Source organism: Pogona vitticeps, chromosome 12 (assembly GCF_051106095.1).
Source record: "Pogona vitticeps strain Pit_001003342236 chromosome 12, PviZW2.1, whole genome shotgun sequence".
NCBI classification, from domain to species: Eukaryota; Metazoa; Chordata; class Lepidosauria; order Squamata; family Agamidae; genus Pogona; species Pogona vitticeps.
This window is the reverse complement of record NC_135794.1, coordinates 12,659,754-12,684,088: the sequence shown is the minus strand read 5'-3', so window position 1 is coordinate 12,684,088 and position 24,335 is coordinate 12,659,754. Positions and strand designations below refer to the sequence as shown.

At 40.2% G+C, this 24,335-nt stretch overlaps 1 protein-coding gene and 1 long non-coding RNA gene across 2 annotated transcripts in view; both read right to left on the bottom strand.

The window, feature by feature from the left end:
- UACA (uveal autoantigen with coiled-coil domains and ankyrin repeats) overlaps window positions 1-24,335 on the bottom strand; it is a 132,271-nt gene that overhangs the window by 80,822 nt on the left and 27,114 nt on the right. Inside the window, exon 2 of the mRNA XM_020813215.3 lies at window positions 1,296-1,429. Coding sequence (XP_020668874.3) covers window positions 1,296-1,429 — 134 coding nt within the window. The remainder of the gene's footprint in view (window positions 1-1,295; window positions 1,430-24,335) is intronic.
- Window positions 21,636-23,963, bottom strand: LOC144584549 (uncharacterized). The gene is made up of 2 exons (XR_013538874.1): window positions 22,930-23,963; window positions 21,636-22,866 (listed from the first exon to the last, which is right to left on the bottom strand). It is a non-coding gene; the product is annotated as an uncharacterized LOC144584549 (long non-coding RNA).

Genomic DNA, 24,335 nt, shown 5'->3' with positions numbered 1-24,335 from the left:
GTACATCCCATCATGTGTCAGAAGTCCATCTTCCAGGAAGTATAGCCGCTGGTCCCAAAATCCAAATCTCTCCTTTTGGCACTACCTTCCTATCTAGTCATTCACTTGGAATACTTTCTCCTCGCTTTCTATTTCTTCTACGAGTACCGGTAGGATGGATGAGAAAACTATCTGAGTCCAAAGTCCTTGGGGTTCCTTTCCAGAGCTTCAAAGTCTGGTATGATTTCTTGGCTGTGTCATTTCTTCCCACATGGATTAGAAGAAAGGGACATGCATCCACGGGTTTTATGAGCAATGGCAATCCTTCTATCACATCCCTACTTCATCCTCTAGGGAGACACCACACCTAGTGGGTCTTGAAACTTTCCAGCATATTTCAGTTTCAGTCCCATGCAGTATGGAGTCTGCTACTACAATTACTCTTCTCTTCTTCTTTTTGTAGGGTGTGGGTTCCATCATTCTGTTTGGCTGAACTTCAGCCTCTCTTGTGTCCTCCCTCTCTTGTAAATCTTCCTCTGCATGCTGTCTGCCAGATTCCTCTTCAAGAACCTGAAAAGTGATTTTGCAGTTCCACTAGCGAAGAATGTCATCTTCTTATTTTGCCCCTAACAGCAACTCTTCTCCATGGTGCTTCCTCCACTATGTTTGTTCTCTCCTCAGCATTCTTCTCTGCTTTGTTTTGCTGTTCTTCCATCTCCAGTATGCCCTTCAGCGGCTGCTGCTCAAGAGTTCTGTCTACATACTCTTCAACTTCTTGCATAGCCTTAAGAGTGGCTACTCACTGCTCCAGTTCTTTCACTTTTTCTTCCTACAGTGTTATCTGTTTGCACTTACTGTAGGTGTACACTGTGTTGGTCTCCGGCATGAAGACAAACGTTGCACATACTTTGTAGATCACCACCATGGAAGTGTCTCTTCCCTCCATGATCCCTGCTACCTTTTTACTTTCTTCTGTTTGTCTATGAGTGCCATTTCCTTTGCCGTATCTGCCTTGAGGGATGCTAGGAAAGTCCACTAATATGGAACTATATTCAGTAACCAGTCAAAATCCTATAAGCTCTTCCTGTTCATTTACTCTGGTCACACACTTCCTGGGGCCTGTCTCAGTTTTATTCATCCGCACATGCTCTACAAGGAGTCAGAAAACAGAAATAATCCTTCTGGAAAATCTAGAAGCCAGGACGACCAAAGGGCTAGAGGAAGGAGATATACCCCACAAGCCCTCTGAAAATTCATTGGGGGTGGGGCCTTTGCAGGTCCAAAGCAGACACTGTGAAAACATTGTTTCTACTCACACAGATCTCCCTTCTACATCTAGCTTGGTGGGGTTCACTCCCTTTTTGGCAAGGATAGAAGAGATCTTCTCCACATCACCCCTTTCAGCTGCTTTCATTAGTCGATCATCGTATTTGTTCCAGTCCGCAGTCAACTGTTTGAAGAAGACAGAAACAAATTTGTTTAATATGCAGTGATGAAAATTTATCAGAAATACTTGATAATGATTCCTCTTTCTAGTATATGTGAATGCGGAAGTACATTCATGTACAAAGTACTGGGAAGTGTAAAATCCTTAAACATTATTGTGGGCATTTTGCTGGAAGAGCCATATGAAAGGATGCTTTGGGGTAGCAATAAACAAACACCATATTTCAACATTAAGAGATCTCAGAAAGTTTTGTTAGCTAATAGAGGTATTACACTAATATGAATTCTGAGGTCCTAACCAGTTAGTTTTCTATATTATTCTGCCAGTTCCATAGGCAAACTACTACAGAAGAATCAAATATTCAATGGACTGTAGAGGACTTGTTACTCCAAAATGAATATCCAAAACCGTTTAAGCCATTCACTTGTTTGTTGTTCATTTTTATGCAACATATTAACCAACGATCTGCAATTTTGAAAACAATTAAAACTGGAATAAAACAAAATCTAGAATCTGCATATGGGGAATACCTTTGTTAGGATCAGAAACAAAGAAGCAAACCATGCATACTTTTGAGTTCTCTAGAACTGTGCATCAAGCTAAATGGCAAAAAGTTGAGGAGCAGAAAAAGACTTGGCCAAATATTCGTCTTTATGTTGCAAGCCATAGAGAACTGCAGACAAACTTAGTCTTTGGTTGAGCTTGGTGTCAAAGAGGCACAAACATACTGAATGATCTTTACTAAACTATGTTTCTGCAATGTGTTTTTGCATTTTAACACCTCCATGCCATGAGGGAGCAGGCCGGATAGGTGGGACTCCTTCAGCCCTGGAAGGCAGCCCATCTAGGAGAAGGAAAACTCTGAATTCAAACCCCCACCGAGGCACCACCATCGTCCTCCATGCCATGAGGGAGCAGGCCGGGTAAGAAGTTATCTGAGATGGCAGAGGATCTCAAATTAACTGCTACTTTCAGTTAAGTGGATCTAAAAGGTGATGGGAGATACCTCCATTTTCATGGAGGCTACTTGGAGAGACAGAGTCAAGAGGAAACCACAGGGTACAAGGGTAAAAGCAGCTTCCTGTAACAACTCCACAACCCTGTTTTCCAGCAGAATTTGACTTCTGCTAAACCAGAGCTAACCTATAGTGTCTGCTCTCAAGATAAAACAATCTCTCTCTTCTCTTTCCAGAGTAATATGATTTGGTTGTGGTATTCAATTAAAAAGAGCTATTTCAGATTTGCAATTAGATAATCTCATTTTAATCAATCAAGGCTCTCCACCCTACTCAGTACTTGTAACTTTTAGGAAAGAAGCTTTAGAATTTCAAGTTTCTCCTCAAGACTGCAAAATGACCTCTACTCTTCAACACACACTTTCCTTCCTATAAATAAAAAAGACTTGAGGTTTTTTTTCAGTCAGAGCCTTTTCAAAGAATATTAACTGCATCTGAACTACTCCAGAATTTGTTGTTCTTGAAATTATTCTACTTCATGCATTCTTCTGCCCTAAAGGAGATTACCTATGTTTGAACAGAAGTGCATCTTCACAATGATATGAGATGTTTTGCTTTAGAAACACATACAAACAAACAAAACACACTGCAGCTTCTTGACAAAGTAGCCTAAGCACAAAAAGAAATACCAACAAACCCACTGTGCCAACCATGTAGTAAAAGGAGCTGCTTTCAAGGATGTTATTTTCTGTGATACTAAAGATAGAGTGCAAAGTGAACCGACATAGAAGTACTGTAACTTGTTTTTTCACTCCCTACCAGACAATCAGTGAATGTATACAAAGTAACATGAAAACCTCATCCACAGGATGGCAGGCTGACACACTTGACAGTAAATCCATCAGGGAGGTTTTTAAGAATCTAACAATAAAACTATCTTAATAGTGTCTGAAAGGTAGAGATATTTTTAGAAGAATTGAGCAATGTGCTATTTTAGTCTCTTCAATGCCCAAGCCGTGCAGTTCCATGGCTGGCAAACTAGCACAAAAAAGCATGATACTTAGTAATCAAGTAATCCAAGTTACAAGCTTCCTCTGCAGAATATTTCTATCTATCTACCTACCTATCAATCAATTTAAAATGTGCTAAGTGTTCATGTGGAATACAGAAGCAATGCCTTTTTCCATAAAAGGAAAAAAGTATTTCTTCTCCATTGCAACCTATACCTGAAAGAAATGTGTTCACTTTCTCCCATCCTCTAAATATATTCAGTATATTTTTGCTGCAAGAGAATGAATATTTCCTCCAGTTGAAAATATAATCATTAAGTTTACCATGTACAGAAAAACATTAGTACAAGTTCTGCCTTCTACTTTTTCTGTTTTACAGCTACACAGAAACACATTATAATAAAATCATTTTTAAAGAGAAGTCCTGGTGAATAGGAAACAGTGGGTATAACACAATTCAACGTTTCAGCTTACAATGAAAATGTTTTCAAGTTGAGCAAACACTACCGAACACAGTGTACAAATGTGTGCAGCAAGAATTCCCACTGCATTAATTATTTCACTATTTATCATGCACAGTAGCAATCAATTCAAAGAAACAGTCAATGTGTTATTAATGGTTGCAATGCTATCTTGTAATTCAGGCTATATCAGCAAAGGACAATTTGGGACAAATTACACATGAAAACAGAAATTCAAAATAGCTTTTCCAAGAGTTTGCTATCTCATAAATAATACCTACTGCACTTTTAAGAGCACGAGAAAACCAACAAGTCATCCTAGATTTTCCAGGTCCTTGTTGCCAAGATCAATGTGCCCAACATTCAGCTGCAAGGAAAGTTGTATGCCGAAGTCCAAAAAGGCCACCCTTTACAATCCACAATACTGCCACCTTCCTGAAATCAGGTAGGCCACTCTTCTCTTAGATTATCTCTGGTCATTTTCAGAGTTTTCTTTAGACTTCATAATTCTTGAAAAGAATTAACAGCCTGTAGAGGCAGCTTCTCTGACACTTGGGAAGAAAACCCTACATCAACATGGCTTGTATTTTTACTGCTTGTGTGCTCAACTACCACCTCAGCAACTCAGACACAGTAAATATTACCCTGCTCCAAAATATTCTGTAAACAATATGCAGACAGTCTCACACCAGCCCAGAGCTATTTTTTGATTTTCCTGGTACTTGATAGCTAACTGATTGAAAGAAATAGCTAATAATACATACAGTGCATGCTCAACCGGTGAGTAATATGTCACTGTAAGCCAACAAGGCAAGAATGCACGAACTGATCCTGCCACAGCCAGACAACGCCAGAGACTGCCAGCAACCAACATGTAATAAACATGTTGTATGTTAACTTTGAATTAGAAGTTTCCAAGAAAAGTCACCAAGTTATCATAAAATAGGTAGGATGTCCTGTAACTAGCAGTTTACAGATGTTTGTGATTTTACCACCATATGATTCCATCAAGCAGAGCTCCCATAGAAATCTGCCTGGAATTGAAATCTATTCTCATGGAATAACATTTCAGATATTAGTGCAAGAGATACAGAATTCCATTCCTTTATTTTCACTTTAGACAAGACACATCCTCAAAACACCATCTTTTTCATAATCAGATGACAGTGAGTGTAGCTTTTCCAGACCAAATGGTTCAAATGCAGTCATAAAACAAAACTGACCCTTCCAAACTTTTACTATACTGTATTATGTAAAGTCTGAAAACACAATTTGCTACATTGATCCTTCCTCTAAAATTCTTACTATTAGTTCAGGCTCTCTGATAAACTCAGGCATTGTTTTTCCCCTCTGAAGATATTTGTTTATTTAGCAAGCTAACTCTAGCTCTTCCAACTCATACCCACCCCCTATTGATCACTCTAAATATTTAAAAATATTTTGAAATAAAAGAATCCCCATGTTCAAGTCACTTGGCTAAATAAACTCCTGTACTGTTTATATTTTGACACAGTTGAGAATCCCACAGTAAGCAGCAGCTCCCCCTGAGATTTCTTTGGATTACTTTGCCCTTGACTCATGAGAGAAGTCATCTTGAGAATCTGTTGCTTTCAAGTAACTCTCCAAACTTAGCACAAAATCTATGTAATTAATCTCATAGTTACCTTGACATGGACATATATTAGTATCTGAACATTGGTATTGCTTTTTCCTTAATGGATATACTTATTTTATTTCAAAACCATTGCAGTCAAAGATAATCTGTTGGTTTTTTATCTGCTGTGCAAGTTCCTGCTTGACCCACAGGATAGCCTTGGCCAACTTGCAGATTCCTCATCCACTTTTCCAGTGCTACAAAACTGGAGTTGTGCTCTACTACCCTTTTCCCCTGAAAATAAGACCTAACCTGAAAATAAGCCCTAGAATGATTTTTTCAAGTTGCTCGTAATATAAGCACGACCCCAAAAATAAGCCCCAGTTAAGTGAGACACGACTAAACGACTAAATGAACGAACGAAGTGAGACCCTGCCGTCCACCCTTGTGCAGCAACCAGAAGATGACCTGACTGTATTTGAATAAATGTACATGAATGAATGAATTTATTGTACGGTCAAAGACCCAAAAATACACGGATAAAAACATTACATAAAATATACAAAACAAGTTATATATCAAAAGATAGCAGGAATATGAAACTTGAATCATACATCTATCTTAACACAACACTTTACGGATTCTTAAAACTGAGAATAAAAACTTAGCCACTGACTGTGATATTAATTGGTTCTCTCCGGACAGCAGAAACTTAAGGTAGTCTGCGGGAGGTATACTAATGCATTTACACATTATTGGGTAGAGGTAATGGGAACGTTCAGACTTATATAAACTACATTCTAGAATGGTGTGTGCCAGGGACTCAACTGTTTCTTCCCCACAGGGGCATATCCTTTCTCCATAAGGAATGTTATTAAACCGCCCTTTTAACAAGGCTGAGGGAAAGCAATTGAACCTAGCCCTTGAGAAGGCAAAACTAATAAATTACATCTCTTAGGCTTCTCTATGGACTTCTTCCTGAGTCAGCCTTACAACAACATCAAGACAATGCTTGTGCAACGCATTAAAGACATAGATCTCCAGTATTAGCAGGTGCAGACAGGACCTGCTCACCAACGTACTTTGGTATAAATTTTAACTTTCCCAGTTACCAAATTATCTATATCAAATCAATGTACATGAAAAAAATACCGTATTTTTTTCACCATAAGACGCACTTTTTCCCCACAAAACAGGGGGGGTGGAAAGTCTTTGCGTCTTATGGAGCGAAGAAAACAGATTATATTTTCCTGTTTTCTTCTCCTAAAAATGGGTGCGTCTTATGGAAAGGTGCGTCTTATGGAGCGAAAAATACGGTAAATCCTTCCCTGAATATAAGCCCAAGTACGTTTTTGGAGCAAAATTTAATATAAGACCCTGTCTTATTTGCGGGGAAACAGGGTATTCACAGCATGGTTTTAAAGAAGGAGTCAAAGGTTTTATATCACTTCTTCAAAGCAGATCAAGCTTCTTTAACAAGGCAGATGCCCCAATACTCCTGAAAAATGGCTGTTATGTTTCTCTGTAAGCCCTTGCTGTAAAATTAGAATTAGATTTTTCTTTTAAGAAAAAATTGAAGCACACATTCCAGGAAGACAGCTGCAACCTAAAATCATTTCCCCATGGAAACAACATCCCAGTGAAAAAGAAACTATGATGATTATAAGAATTCCACACAAATCACATCAATTTTCTAAACTTTCATAATTTAGAGGTGTTTTTTTCTGGATATCTCATGTTATTAGCTATACAGTAGGAACCCCATATCCACTGGGGATTAGTTCCAAGCTTCCCACAAATATTGAAAACTGGGTATAATAGCAAACGCTAGCTAGCTAACATGGGAAAAGGAAAAAAAACTGAAAAAAATATATTTTCATGTGCATTACCAGAACTGGCAATTAGACGATGCCAAAGACCATGCTATGTACAGTATTCTTCTCTAACAAATATTCATAGCATGGTCTATGGCTCCCTCTAGTGGCCAGTTCTGATAATAATGTCACGATTCCATGTGGCCCCTGATTGTTTCACCAAACTAGGAGCTCATGTTATGTGCCCCTCAGCTGCCACCAGTTGATTCCATCAACAATACCTATTACAGTGATACCTCGACTTACGAACGTCCCTACTTATGAACATTTCGACTTACATTTTTTGCTTCGACTTGCAAACAGTGCTTCCACTTACGAACAGAAACAGGCAGGGACAAAAGGTGGGCAATTCAACTTTCTAACTGTAGGTGGCAATGAGGCTGATTCTTTGCACTGTAGCTCTTTCAGCAGTTATAGGGTGTGTTGCACATGGAGGCTTGGGAGAGCCTCCTGCTTCAGAGTGAGCCTGTGTGTGTGTCTGCAGGGAGGTAAGCTGCTGTTTTCTCCTTTAAAAACTGTTCTGAGTGGGGTTTGGTGCCTCTGCTTCAGAGTGAGTGTGTGTGTGTGTCTGCAGGGAGATTTTGTTTCTGTGCTCTGCTTTAGAGTAAGCTTGTGTGTGTGTGTGTCCGTATTTTTGGAGTTTTTTTCCTTCGTAAACCTCAGCAACAGAGGTGGCTCTAGTGTCTGTTTTTTGAGGTTTTTTCTTAAAGCTTCAGCAATGGAGCACCTTCCAACTGGACTTGCTCTGCTCTTTTTATTTTTATTTTTTTTATTTTTTGTTATTTTTTCCTCTGGGCAGCAGGGGAGAAGCCATGGCTGCTGACCAGAGTGAGGGAAGCTCTGGAAGAGCAGGAGGAGGCGGGCGGGCAGGCTGGCAAGCGCTTCCTGGCCAGGTCTCTGGCCCCGGCCCTGTTCACTTTGGCCAGCCTTTGAGGCACCCTTTCTCTCCTGGGTTTTGTTTTTTGCAGCCCCAGCGTGTTCCTATGGGGCTTGCAGGGTTTTTTTAAAAAAAATGGGGGGTATTTTTTCTTTAGCCAGAATGGATTAATCAGTTTTCAATGCATTCCTATGGGAAATGATGCTTTGGCTTGCGAACGTTTCGAGTTACGGAAACTGTTCCAATACGGATTAATTTCGTAAGTTGAGGTACCACTGTATAAATAATAGCTGTCCAGACCATATGTCACTTTGCAAGAACATTGTTCATTGATACATGTATTGACAGAGCAAGCAATGTTAACTCTTAAACATTCTTCTTAATCCACCCTCAACCACCATTCTCCCGCCCAAACTCTAAAACTCTCTCAACTCTCTAACACTATAAATCTCCATGTCAAAACATTTCAACAATGCCTCCAGTATTGGAAAGCTCACCACCTCCCGAGGTAACTGGTTCCATTATCATACTGCTCTATCAGTTAGGAAGCTTTTCCTGATAGTCAACTGAAATCTGGCTTCCTGTAGCTTAAGCCCATTATTACTTGTCCTACACTCTGGGATGATTGAGAACAGATCCCGCCCTTCCTCTGCTTTTCAGGTGTTTGAAAAGTGCTATCCTATCTTCCCTCAGTCTTCTTTTCTCAAGGCTAAACATATCCAGTCCTTTCAATCCTTCCTCATGGGGCTTAGTTTCCAGTCCCCTGATCATCCTTGTTGCCCTCCTCTGAACATATTCCATTTGTTAGCATCCTTCTTAAAGTATGGTATCGAGAACTGGACGGAGTACTAAAGAGGAGGTCTAACCAGTGCCAAATAAAGGGGAACTAGTATATCACGCGATTCGGAGACTATACATCTGTTAATGCTGATCAAAATATCATTTCCCTTTTTTGCAGCCATATCACACTGTTAGCTCATATTAAGTTTCTAATCTACAATTCAAACACTTTTCTCGCTCATAGTATTATTGAGCCAAATACTGTATCTATCCCTCATCTGGTAACTTTGCATTTGATATTTCTTATCCCTAGGTGTACAACTTTGCACTTATCCCTGCTAAATTTCATTTTGTTCTTTTCAGCTCAGTGCTTAAGCCTATCAAAATCTTTTTTGATTTTGTTCCTGTCTTCCAAGGTATTAACTATTCCACACTACTTTGTATCATCCACAAATGTAGTAAGTAGCACTCCCTCACTCAAGTCATTAATAAGAATTTTGAAGAGCACAAGGCCTAGGACTGAACCTTGTGGTACTCCACTTGTTACCTTCTCTCAGTTTGAGAAGGAGCCATTGATGTTCTCTTTGAGTCCAATTTTGGAACCAACTGTGTATCTACCAGACAGTTGGTCCATTCAGCCCAAACCTAATTGGCTTGCTAATCAGAATATCATGAGGCACTTTGTCAAAGGCTTTGCTGAAGTCAAGGTATACTATGTCTACAGTATTCCCACTGTCTTCCAGGAAGGCTGCCTGATTTAAAAATATGAGATAAAATTAGTCTGGTTGGATTTGTTCTTGACAAATTCAAGTTGGCTTCTTTTCCCTCTGATTGGTCTATAATTGATCTACAGACCAAGCCGACTGGTCTATAGTTCCCATATTCTCCCTTTTTGAAGATAGAGACCCTCTTAATTATGCCATAGATAACAGATATCGGGAACAAATTTCCTACCCTGCAGGCATGGTTCAGTGTTTTAACTGAACGTCCAGGATTGCTAACATCTGCACCAGAACAACTCTGTAAAGTCATTATAGCAAGATCACAGTGAAAGGTATCCATCCAATAAAGAAATATCCAACCCAGCTGAGGAGTTACAGTGGTGCCTCGACTTACGACCATAATCCCTTCCAGAAGATGGATATAACTCGAAATGGTCATAAGTTGAAGCACCATTTCCCACTGAAATGCATTAGAACGCGATAAATTTGTTCCAGCAAAAAAACCCACCTAATAACAAAAAGAAAAAGAAAAAGAAAGCACACGACAAGCCCAGCCAGAAGGGCTGGGGCTTTAAATAAATAAACAAACAAACAAACATCAAGGCAAGCTCTGTCGCTGGGGCTTTTTTAAAAAACCCAAAAATAAACAGCAAAGCAAGCTCCGTTGCTGGAGCTTTAAAATAAATAAATAAATAAAACACAGTAAGCTCCATCGCTGGGGCTTAAAAACAAACAAACAAAAAATAAACAGCAAAGCAAGCCCCAAAGGCGCTGGGACTGGGGGAAAAAACCACCAAACCGAAAATAAACAAAGGAGCAAGCAAAAAAATCACTAAAAAACAAAACAACAACACAGCACAGAAACATACCCCCCAGCCGAAAACCACGCTGCAAAAACACCCAGAACAGTTTTTTAAAAGTAGCACTTTACCTTACCAGGACGCCTCCTCCAGTCGGACACTCTCTAACTGCTGGGGTGGGAGAGCTACAAAGAAGCAGCCCCGTCGCCACCTACAGTTAGCAATTTGAATTTCCTGCCTTTTCCCCCTGCCTTTTTGTGTTCGTAACTGGAAGGTCCGGCCACAAGTCGAAGCAAAATTTTGCGGCCAGAGCTGGTCGTAACTCAAAATGGTCATAAGTAGGGACAGTTGTAAGTCAAGACACCACTGTATCTATATTTCCCCCAGCACCGATGGCAACTCCACCCCCAAAAATTATTCTGTAATGGAGGCAGCAGGTGTGGAGCAACCATTACCACAAGCACAACCACAGCTGGAGGAAATGAGGACTGATAGAATGTCACAAACCAGAGAAATCCCCTCCACCATAACCATTGGAAGGGATACCACTAGCCAGCAGAGGGGGAGCTGGCTTCTAAGCAAATCCCCAGAATTAGGGTCCCCAGAGGAAATCTCTCCAAGGGGAGCCCACACATACTCCTCTCCAAAATCACACCAACCCATGGGTGCACTTAAATTCCCAGATATTGATGTGGAGGAATGAGTAACACAAATAGTTTTGAAAATGCGGAACCTAGAAATGAAAAATGAAAGAAAACGGGAGTACTTGACAGAAATGGGACAAACTCTGGGGCAATTAGAAAGGTGAGCCTCCACATGACAGTTATTCAATGTGGGAAAGCAGGGAGAACTTCCTTCTCCCATTGACTACTTTTAAAGCGTGCTGCTTATACAGTATACTGACCCATAGCACTGCAAGCACTCTCAGGGCGGTTTACAAGTTAATTATGCAGCTACACATCCCCCCCCCCCCCCCGCAAGCTAGGTACTCATTTTACTGACCTTGGAAGGATAGAAGACTAAGTCAACCTTGAGCCGGCTACCTAGGATTGAACCCCAGGTCATGAGCACAGTTTTGGCTGCAGCCTAACAGTTTAACCCCTGCGCCACAAGGCTCTTTAGCTAAGCTTATTTTGGAAGGAGCTGCAGATAGATGGAATATGAGAAAAGAGTTAAAATTACCAAATGGAAAAATGAAAAGCAGCACATCTGATGGCCCTGGGAGAAGTAACACCACTGGAAAGAAAGGGACTTCTGGAATCTCCAGATGAAATACCTGGAGGTACAGAAATTCTGCACAACACCCCGTGCTTTTTAAAGAGGAAATGGAGTCAGAATATGGGGATGTGCTCTACTTCACCGAGGAACGTTGGCTCAGCATGGGAGAGAGATTTTTTTGAGTTGAGAACAGAAGTGAAAGCCTTCATTGAGAAGGATGGAATGGCTGTTCCTGTGCTAAGTGATCCCAAATGGCTCATGGACTTAGCTTTTCTTGTTGATATCACACATGAGTTTAATGTACTGAAGAAGTTACAAGGCCACGGGCAACTTGTCAGTGCTGCCTATGACAACGTGACAGCATTCTCCACAAAACATGTGTTATGGAAAGCCCAGTTCTCTCAGACAAACGTTTGCCATTTCCCAGCATGCAAGGCACTCGTGGATGCAGGTGCGCTATTCAGGGTTAGAAGTATGTTGATGTCATTTTGAAGCTACAGGAGTAATTTGATCGCAGATTTGCAGACTTCAAGACGCACAGAGCCACATTTCAAATTTTTGCAGACCCCTTCTCCTTTGATGTGCAAGATGCCCCTCCTGCGCTTCAAAGGGAGCTCACTGACCTGCAGTGCAACTTTGAACTCTAAGCAAAGTTCAGGGAGGTGAGTGGAAAAGCAGACAAGCTTGGGCAATTTTTGAGAGAAATGACTCCCAGGTTCCCGAATGTTCAAGCGGACCATGTGCCTTTTGGGAGCACATACTTGTGCGAAAAGCTCTTCTCCACCTTGAACTTGAATAAGTCCGAGCACAGGTCCAGACTGACTGATGATCATCTTCAAGCCATACTGAGGGTCTCCACTGCTTCCTCTCTCAAGCCAAATGTGGCTCGGCTATTCAAGAGGAAGCGCTGCCAGGTCTGTAGCAGCAAGGAGTAGGCAAGAGAAGCCATGTTCAGAAGAACAGTTCATGTTCTTCAATGTTCCATTCATGTTCAGGACAATTCATGTTTAGAAGAAGATTAAAGGTTAAATAACTGTTAATACAGACATTTGAATCTGAATACAGCAGATATAGAAGACTGAAGAAACCACATATAGTCGCTCACTAGAGAATAATAATAATAATAATAATAATAATAATAATAATAATAATAATAATAATAATAATAATCATCATCATCATCATCATCATCATCATCATCATCATCATCATCATCATCATCATCATCATTTATTACTGATTGATTGGTTTTCTTATTAATTCTTAATTTGCTTATTTATTTTTTCATCTTATTTTGTGTTAAAAAATAAAGAGATTTGAGAAGACTGGAATTTTTTAACAAAGCTTTTCTTGTGGAAAATCTGATGCGCCCCAGCTTCACCCAGACTCTTCCTCCAGCAGCCCCCAGGTAAATTTAGTTTGAGACCCTTGTTCTAAGTAGAAGTTAGCAAAGAAATTAAGTATGCTACTTCTATTTTTATTTTATTTTATTTGCTCCTAAGGGAGGAAATTGCAGAAAAAAATCAAGTCACTTTTAAACATATATATATATGCACATATTTTACTATACTCTGGTTGCTAAGCTTCTGTAACAAGGCCTCAATCAAAAGAGAATTAGTTCATCAGGGGAATTTTCCCCACGTGCTTCACACAGGCACAGTAACTGCTTTCTTACGAAAGAGGAAGGCTGAGGAGAAAAACAAATCTGTCTCCACTTCATCTGGAAAGGGACCAGATAAGGTGTAAAGGGTAAGCAAGAAGAGCGCTAAGCTGTTAGCAACAGAACAGGTTACCTTCTGCACTTTCCTGAGAACAAACATGACTCTCTGTATGAAATGTATCTACAGGACTCGGAAAAGGCACCTCAGGTAACCAAATGTTTCTATAGATATATGTACCTCTGATCATCACACGTTAATATACAAGGCTAGTCCAGGGCAGGATGGATTTGATTTAAATCAAGTCTATTTAAATCATGGGTTAAATCACTAGTCAGTAAGATGAGATTTAAATCATGATTTTAAAATATAAAGTCTCATTCTTGCTGGTGGTTATAATCCTTAATATTTGCAACCACATGTCAGATTAGTAAAACAGATATATCAGAATTGATTTTAGTTTAATAGGTTCATCACTCATATTTGAAGAACTACTTAAATTGTTTCATTTAAGTAGCATACATGTTCTTGTATATGCTTAAATATCAGTATTTATAAACTGAAGTAGTTAAACAAAACATCTTTTTAAAAAACCATTTTCCAAACAATCTTCAAACATATTGTTTAAGGCTTTATACAGAGATTTGCAGAACAATGGGATTAAGGTCTTTTCCTGAATTTTGTTTATTTTATACCCTTTCTACTGTGAAAAAGTGCTTGCTATCTCATCTTGGATAACTTGGATTAACAGATTTAATGTACCAAAAAAGTAAATATTGTATCATGCTACATAACAAAGCTCTATTTCATGCTGAATAACTCTTGAACTATAATGTATCTTAAATAGAAAACTATCTTTAGATTTTTCCTCCAAAAGCATTTCATTGAAATAAACCTGATTTAACTTTTTAAAATTCCAATTAAAATTTCTAAAACTCTGATTTTTTAAAAAATCAATTATTTTAATCCACGCTGGTCCAGGCAGGGGATTGGGTGTTGCTGAGCATATACTGTATAGCAATATATAGCAACCAAGAAAATAGGAACTGATTCTCATTCCAGTATCGCTAATTACTTGCATCTTGATACACTTTTCTGGCACTTGCCCTGATTTCTGGTGTCTCATGCTCCCAACTGCAGTGTTCCTATGTTCAGATTAAACTCCATTGTTAAATACTACATCACTTGATGTTATGCAAAACTACTTGTAAAATCAGAAAATAGACTTTGAACCATGTTTTACCTCTATACAGCAAACTGCTTTTAACCATGTGGATACTGCAGTTCTCCCCAGATTATTCTAGGAATTTGTCTAAAGGACCCAGATTATATTTACTACACTATAATTCTCTCTAATTAGTATCCTGGGGATTCTATAGTCAAATTAGCCTAAACCCTTACTAAAAACTGAAACTACAGCCACTGCCAAGCTATTCTTGCTTCTGTCTTCTCTCATGTACCATTGTTCATGTGTTCATCTTCTGGAATCCACTAGCACTCTACATGAGGAAAATTTCTGCTGAATTACTGTATACTATATGTATTTTTCCATTTATAAGACGACCCAATTTATAAAATGACCTTCCCCCTTTTCTAATCCCAAATTAGAAAATTTGATCCCTGATTTTCCCTTCCTTTTGCTAAGCCACGACGCTCAGCCGCCTAGAGTGGTCAAAATGACCAGATAGGTGGGGTATGTATAAATGAATGAATGAATGAATGAATGAATGAATGAATGAATGAATGAATGAATGAATGAATGAATAAATAAATAAATAAATAAATAAATAAATAAATAAATAAATAAATAAATAAACAAAAAGGAAGGGAAGGCTCCCTTCGGGTAAAGGCTGAACAATCACTGCCCTTTAATCCTGAAGACCTTTCATGGCTACTTTATACAGTTCCTAAGCCCTGCAGCCTTAGGAAGTGAGCAATGCAGCCGTGAAAGGGCTGCACAATCACAACCCTTTGATCCTGAAGCAGCCATGAAAGGCTGCTTTATCCAAAGGGAAGCTTCCCTTCCTTTTTGTTAAAGGGAAGGACGGAAATTTTGTTGTTTCCCCGTGGAGGATAGGCTGAGAGACAGGGTACATGTTAGGGCAGAGGACAAGTGGGAGATCAATTCTGTTGCCTGGTGCTGTTAGGAAAGGTGGAGAGGTGGGGGTGGAGTGGGAAAGGTCCTAGAGTCCGGACCAGATAAAAAGTCAAGGAGACCTCTAGTCTATAGGATACCTTTTTGTGTTCACCACCATTCACAATGTGACACCATGCAGGGGAAAATCCCAGAAGCTGACTCCTCTTTTCATCAATTAATCACTTCTCATTTAAACATAAAATAATTGTCAGGGCTGAATTTAGAGGCCCATGGAAGACTCAACATTCCGAGCTAATTGGAGAAGAGATAACACACCTGGACTCTCATGGGAATAAAGGGAGGAAGAAGGTGGTACAGCTTCTTGAAGCTAATTGGTTAACAGCCAGAATTGTCAAGAAGGAGGGAGGAGTTAAAGAATGTAGAAAAATGGATGATGGGTGATGTGAAAGTGATTCTGTTGGTTCGTGTATTGTTTTGTTCTGGATTCAATTCCATGATGAGTATGTGACCTGAAGGAGAAAGGATGTAAGTAAAGCAGAAAGAAGGAGGTGGGGCTAGCCCACTATAGCCCACCTTAGCAGTGTTTATTATTTTAATGGGAAATAGTTATTTTATTTAACTGCAATGATCTTTGAATATGTTCTTTATGCTAAAGCTTGTGCAATATAAACTGATTCTATGAAACTCTTATTTTTCTAATAAAAATTAATTATAAAAATTCTACAAAAGGACTGCTCTCTTGAACAGCAGGATCTGGCTAAATCCAGGAGGGGGAGGGGGCCACAAACTAGCTATCTTTAAGAGTCCTAACTAACAGCTGTTGTGAGTTCTAAGGAATCATGAAGCCCATGTTTCCGTACAGTGGTGCCTCAACTTACGAACTTAATCTGTTCTGGAAGATGGGTGTAACTCAAAGTGATTGTAAGTCGAAGCACCATTTCCAATTGAAATGCACTGAAATGCAATTAATCCGTTCCGGCCAAAGAAAAAAAATCACCCAAAAAAATTACTGCAAGACCCATCGGAAACATGAATAATCCCTTCTGGCCGAAGGGGGCGGGGAATAAAAGCAAGCAGAGCAAGCAAAACAGATCAGAAATGGGGAAAAGGCAAAGCAAAAAGCAAACAAAGCATGCAAGACAGATCGGAAATAAGGAAAGAGCAATGCAAAAAGCAAACAAAGCATGCAAGATAGATCGGAAATGGGGAAAGAGCAATGCAAAAAGCAAGCGAAGCATGCAAGACAGATCAGAAATGGGGAAAGAGCAAAGCACCAACCAACCAACAAACCCCCAAGATCCATCGGAAATGGGGGGGGGACTACAAAAAAACCCACAAACCTCCAAAGACCCATAGGAAATTGGGGGAACCAAAAAACAAGCAACCCCCCAAGACCCATCACACCACAGAAACATAATCACCCCAGCCCAAAACCACCCAGAACAGTTTTTAAAAAGCAGAAAACAGCACCTTACCTTACCAGGCAGCCTTCTCCAATCACACACTCTCTAACTGCTGGTGTGAAAGAGCTACAAAGAAGCAGCCTCATCGCCACCTACAGTTAGAAATTTGAATTTCCCACCTTTTTCTCCTGCCTTTTTCTGTTTGTAAGTGGAAGCTCTGATCACAAGTAGAAGCAAAATTTTGCAGCCAGAGCTGGTTGTAACTCGAAATGGTCGTAAGTAGGGACATTCATAAGTCGAGGCACCGCTGTACTTGCAAAGTACTGGGTAAAAGTACAAAGTGTTCTTTTAAGGTCAGACTTGTTCAAGGGGCTTACGCTGAGTACTGCTGAGGTGGTACATAAGTGGCCTGTCGAACTCTCTGACTGAGTGTCAGGCGCCCCTTAGGGGGACCAGTGCACCACTATTTCCTTAAAGGAAATAGCATGCATGAACACAAAAAGCAGATTGCAGCAGCAGATTAAGGTCCCAAGAGGACAACTGTCAAACTGACAGCAGTATCACCAAAGTTGTTCCCCTCAAGAAACACTTTACTTACGGAACTCCACGCTTCCCAGAGTGCTGCCTACCATCACAGCTTGCTGATTAAGAATGTTTTGTGGCATATCCTGCTTTAGGCCAAACTGGGGAAAACCTGACAACTCTGGGTGCTTAGGTACAAAGGAGAGAAGTGTCCTTTCTACTATAATACCTTCCACCAGGTTATTTGGCATACATTAATGCCCAGCCAAGAGCCAGCCAGATAGTCACTACATTGTCAGATAAACCACTGTCTATGAAGTCTTAATGCTTAATGTCCAAGTCAAGAAATGAAGTCATTCCACGTTTGAGTAACAGAGAGGCCCCTCGGTCAGTGAGTTTAGCCAAAGTGGAAGCTTTGACAAAAGCAAAATACTCAGACCAGGGCCAGTGGGGATAACCACTAAGTTGCTAGGGAACCCTAACCTCAGTGCTAACCTCAGTTTTGGAAGACTACTGGTTATATGAGCAGTTTTCACTATTATACTGTTGTCCTGCTCAACCAGTTGGGCATGACATACATTTCTCCCTTTAATATATTTGGAGCTGAGAAATGACTGCAGGAGGAGGTTTGATTCAAACTTCTGAGTTTGAAAGTGTAAGCTGCTTTCTTTTTTGGTATGTGCTTTCACGGTCTGCCTAGACACCACATGCAACCCAAGATGTTGACAAGTTCTAGGTGGCCCAGGCAAGCCACTAAGTATTACAGCCAATTAACCTATCTGGTGTTTTCTTTCCTTGTCTTGACAAACTATACAGAGGTCCTTTGGCAGTATTCTGCACTGCTACATCTGGCATTTGTAATGACCTGAGCCCAAATGGGCATGGGAATTTCTCTAGGAATAAAACTGCTATTACCCCATGTTACAGGAGCGAAAAGGGAGATCGGGAAAGGGCTCTTTGATCTCCGTTTGCCTTTTAAAGCTGTTCCCGATCTCCATTTTTGCTCCTGTAAAAGTGTCTTACAATGTTTGGAAGCTGTTTTAAATGCTTGCACTGGTTAGCCCACCTCCTGAACCCTATGCAAACTGAATTTGGTGTTGTTCTGACACTTCGTTAATTTATGATGATTTTTTGTTTTCTCCATTGGAAACCATTAGACAGACCATTCAATGGTTTTGAATGGAGAAAACAAAAAATTAGCATAAATTAACAAAGTGTCAGAACAACACCAAAATCAGTTTGCATAGGTTTCAGGAGGTGGGCTAACCATTGCAAGCATTTAAAACGGCTTCCAAACATTGTAAGACACTTTTACAGGAGCGAAAAAGGACTTCGCAAAGCCATTGAAATGTATTGAGTCGGCTTCAATACATTCCAATGGAGGAAACATTGTTTCACACAGCGATGTTTCCTATAGGGATTTTCACTCAGCAATGGCAATCCGTTCCAATTGGAACGGATTAACTGGTTTTCAATGCATTCCTATGGGAAATGGTGTTTCACAGAACGATGTTTCACACAACATTGATTTTTTTGGAACCAATTAACATCGTTGTGTGAGGCACCACTGTACTGAATTTCCAACAAAACAGGTTTATTAATTACAGGTGGTTTCTGGAATAATTCATGAGCACATTCTTCAAGATTCATCAATCAACAATATTAACCTTCTATATTAATTATCACAGGTTACACTCAGACTAATCACTCCTCAGACACCCCCCCAAAATATCTTTCTGTCCCTGATTCCAGACTCAGACTGACTCCCCTCTCAGGCTCCGCCTTTTAGCATCTCTTTTGGCCCAGCCTCTTAACCACATTAACATATAACATGAATATTGCATAACTCATATTGCATAACTTAGGTGAATGCCACATTCCTCTCCCCTTAAATATGTTTGTTTGGGAGGGGAAACTCATTTTCCATCCTAAACAAACATGCATCATTGCACCAAAAACTCTACTTACCCTCTGGCAAAATTCTGCAAGCAATAACGACATCTTATCTAACAATCACACTATCTTATCACTCTAAACACTCCAATCCAGTTAAATTACACAATTCACCTTATGATTTATACTTACAACATTTAACATTACAACCTTACAGAAATATAACACAATTATGAAACTTTTACATAGATAGTTAAACAGTTACTCAATAGTCCATTCAGGTTTATTTAAAAGTCCTTGAATCACTCTCCTGGTCTCATGGATAGTGCATCTGCGGCAATGTTGTGGGCTCCCTTTACACTTTTAATGTCAAAGTCAAAGTCCTGCAGCAAAAGAGCCCATCTCATCAATTTACTATTAGTTCTCATTGACCATGTCCATAGTAAAGGTGAATGGTCAGTACATAGTGCATCCCCAGATGTATGGTTTAAGTTTCTGTAAAGTCCAAACAATTGATAGGCACACCCTCATGTTGGCAGACAAATGTCTCTCCCCAGGTCGGAATCTCATGCTGATCAGTGTCACTGGGTATAGATTCCATCTGTGGTCCACTCGGCACAGCATGGGTTCCAGACTCACACTCAACGCATCGATGTATACGATGAACTCTCGGATGTAGTCCGGCACAACAAAGGCCAATCTTAAAGTCCGCGCTCTCTTCTGTCGACTGGCAATCAGCTACCAGGGCTTCCCCTGACAGGCCCAGTCTACCAGGGCTTCCCCGGACAGGCCCAGTCTACCAGGGCTTCCCCTGACAGGCCCAGTCTACCAGGGCTTCCCCTGGCAGGCCTGGTCTACCCCAGGAAAGCCTGTGACAGGGGAAGCCCTGGGAGGCCTCCGAAGGTGGCAACTGCAGCGGCGGGGGGCCCCCGGGAAGCCTCCGAAGGCGGTGATCGTGGTGGCAAGGGACCCCCGGGAGGTCTCCAATGGCGATGATCATGGTGGTGGGGGACCCCTAGGAGATCTCCGATGGCAGCAATCATGGTGGCAGGGGACCCCCAGGAGGCTTCAGAAGCTTCGGACGGGTAAGGTGCACCTTTTAAAAAAAAGTTGTTCTGGGTGGGTTTTGGAGGGTAGGTTTGGGCTGGGGGGTTATGTTTCTGTGTTTTGTTTTGTTTTGTTTTGTTTGCGGTCCCAGGGTGGGACTTGCTCCAATGTTTATTTTTGGATTTGTTTGTTGTCTGTTTTTGTTTTTTTGCAGTCCCAGCGTGGGACTTGCTGTGGTTTGGGGGGGGTTGTATTTTTTTCCTTCCGCTGGAATGCATTAATCGGTTTTCAATGCATTCCTATGGGAAATGGAGCTTCTACTTACGAACGTTTCAACTAACGACCATCTGGGATGGATTAAGTTCGTAAGTAGAGGTTCTACTGTATATCACAAGTCTTGCAATAGTATGTAAACTGTTTTCCCATTCCTGGCCAAAAGAAGTTCTGGGGAACCCTTTTTTTGGTCCGTGTGATTCCTATATGTGATCCAAATAAACTACTGTGAGCTTGACGTATGATTTTCTCTCGATATTTACTTGGGATCACTAATTGCTTTTGGGATTCTCCTTTTCCTTTGTATGGGGTGGCTAAAACTTCCCTATACAAGAGATCCTTATCTAGGCAAAATCTCTCAGGGCACGCAGGAGACAATAAAGTGGGTGAACTGGCTGCTTTAAAGCAACCCACCAAGCTAATGTCCTCATTCTGCTCCTGAGCAAAACTATTTTTATTTGGATTCTTCAAAAACATGAGATCAGCTTCTGAACGGCTATTAAGCTGACTTTCTAAGGAACTTTCTCCTTCCAGTCTTCCCTCTGCTACAGTATCCATTTCTATGGCAATGGGTGAATTCTGCCCCCCTTTGAGCGTGCAAGTACAAAAGCATTCTTAACATGCTCTATTAAGTCCCAACCTATGAGAAAAGCAGCCGATATTTCATCCAAAATGGCCACTTGCCACTTTCCAAACCAGTTACCATAAGTTATTTGAAACTCTGCCACTCTCAACACTACAGTTTCTTTCCCAAATCCAGTTCTGCCTGGAATTATATTGTCCTCAGCTATCAGGTCTGAATGCATGATCGAAATTTGAGAACCTGTGTCCCTTAGAGGGAGATATTTCTTTTCATCTACTACTATCGCTTCCCCAGAGTTTTTAAGAAGAGAATTGTCATACTCAACTGATTTTAAATATAAATCAATGAACTACAGGGGCTTCAGGGATTTCCTCAGGTTCAGCAGCAGCCTTGGTTGCAATGGAGACAGAACTATGTCTACAACCTCCCTCAGTGAGTTCCATGGGTTTGACACAGTAAACTTTCTTGGTCTGATTACTGTATCATCTTTTCCAGTTTTATTTTGGGTTTTCATACAATTAAATTGAAAATGCCAAAACTCACCACACTTATAACATTGTCTGTAAGTCCTTCGATCATTCTGAGGCGATCAGTTAAACTTTTCCTCAGCGTTCATTCTGTTTTGAGAACTAGGCCTTGACAACTTAGGTGAGGTACTACACAGGCATTCTTTCCCTGATGTTTTACTGAGATAATTTTTATTGAAAGATTTCTTACTGTTGTCCTAGTTCTGCCTGTAAAATTTTAGCTCAGAGAACTCGGGATTTCGGATCTCATTAATGGAATCCGCATTTTCACCTGCTTCTAATAAATTTCTAGGATTTTTGTCTTTAACTAAATAACACAATTCCCCAGGCAAAATAGAATAAAATTGTTCTAACCCGATCACATTTTTCCTTTGATCTAGAGAGGTGACTTTCTCACGTTCCATTCATTTAAACATTGAACCAATTTAGCCCCTAACTGAGAATAAGGTTCTTCAGGCTTTTTGGTAAGGGACCAAAATTTTCTCCTCAGGTGTTCTGCATTCATGCCAAATCCTGAATATACCATTTTTCTGTATCCTCAAAATCTCCAGCTTGTTCTAGAGGCATTTGAGAATAAAGTTCAGCTAAATCTCCACATATTTGTGATCTTAGCACTATCATCCTTTCATCATCCTTAATATTAAAATCCCAACACGGTCTCTCAAATGAAATGAGGAAAGATTCTGGGCAATCTCCTTTCTTATATTGGGGAAATTTCTTTAGGTTGATTTTTGAGAGATATGCCTCACTAGAATTGTTGTTATTATTACTATTATTGTTTTGAGCTGCAATTTCTAACCTTTTCATCTCTATTTGAAACTCCATTTGTTTTAATTCCATTTGTCTGGCCTCAGCCCTCTCCTTTTCTCTGATTTCTAGTTCCCTGAGCTCTAGCTCCTTAGCTTTCTCTTCAGCTCTGGCTTTTTCTTTAGCCCTTTCTTTCTCCAATTCTAATTGATTTCTCATAGCTAGCTCCTCTAATTGGGTTTTCAGAGCTAGTTCCTTCAATTTAAATTCTTGTTGTAATTTCCATTTTTCAAAATCCTGGGAGCCTAGACCCCTTTGTCTCTCTGAGGCACCCTCACCAATCTCCTGTTCCATTGGAGTTAAAAGGTCTCTATTTCCCTCCACTTCCTGAGGTAAACTTTATAATTTAATTTATTGTCATTGTAAGTATATACACAGTATACCATACAACGAAATTCACATTTGTGCCTTTTGAGGATCAATTTCCTCCATTACTGGCTTTTTAATTCTTTTGGGTGGCATGTTTACATCTGAGTTAATTAGTACTGAGTGTATCTACTTTTTTTAAAGGACCTGTCTTTCTGCTTTTAATTCCAGTAACTATGTTGTTGCTTCACTCAGCAGCCTCTCTGGCTGTTCTCCTGCTAATAATCTCTCTGAGCTATTCTTGTTCTCAGTTACTGAAATAATTTTATTTCTCAAGCCTCTGCTTTGATTTTTCTATCTCCTCAGACCTGCTCTGACCTCTGGCTTCCGCTTTTATCCACCAGCACTCCCTTCACTCAGAGCCTTGAATTTTAAGCTAGCCACTGGATCTCTCAAATCCTGAGGTACATAAATAGGAATTTTCCCTCCCGAGTAGTTCCTTATCTTTAGTTCCCCCCCAGATCTGGGATCAGAAACCCCACCAGTAAGCTTTTCCACAAAAGCTCTAGTAGGTCACCCACTTCTTCACTGCAGACCTCTGACTAAAAAGCTACCCACAACTCAAAAAATTCACTTTCAAACTCTGGCTTTACTGGCTTGTTTTGTATTGTGCCACTGGACACCAATTGTTGCGTTTGCCCTCATTGCTCCTGCTTGTTTACCCAAACACGCCCTCTGATACGCTGCCACCAGTTGATCTCTTTTATCAACTTAGTTTACTGAGAAAAGACAAAGGTCCATCCAGTACTGACTTTCCAACAAACCAGGTTTATTAATTACAGGTGGTTTCTGGAATAATTCATGAGCACATTCTTCAAGATTCATCAATCAACAATATTAACCTTCTATATTAATTATCACAGGTTATACTCAGACTAATCACTCCTCAGACCCCCAAACTATCCTTCTGTCCCCAATTCCAGACTCAAAACTGACTCCCCCCTCAGGCTCCACCTTTTAGCATCTCTTTCGGCTCCACCTCTTAACCACATTAACATATAACATGAATAATGCAGAACTCATATGGCATAACTTAGGTGAACCCACCACTCCACAGATTTAATGATGGGGAAAAGATAGTTCAAGATGAGTAATCTTTCTAAGCAATCCCATCCTGATGCAGTACTAACATGTACTCAAGGAAACAGAAAGGAAACAGGCCCAAGAGATATGGAATTTCAGGAGCTGGGTTAGCCACAAAAGAGACATTTTCTTCTGATAAATAAACAAAGATGAAAGAAGCACTGCCCTCTAGAAAAAAATGAACATTCTCTTTCTGGCCATGTCTTTTAGTATGCCCAAGGCTTTGCAAGAGCTGCACCACACAGAACTCTTAACATTCATAATGATGTTTTTTGTCAGGGTAAGACAACAATGGTCAAGATGCCTCCATTCTGTTCTAAAAAAGCACCAGTGATGACTTTCTTTCTTTCTTTCTTT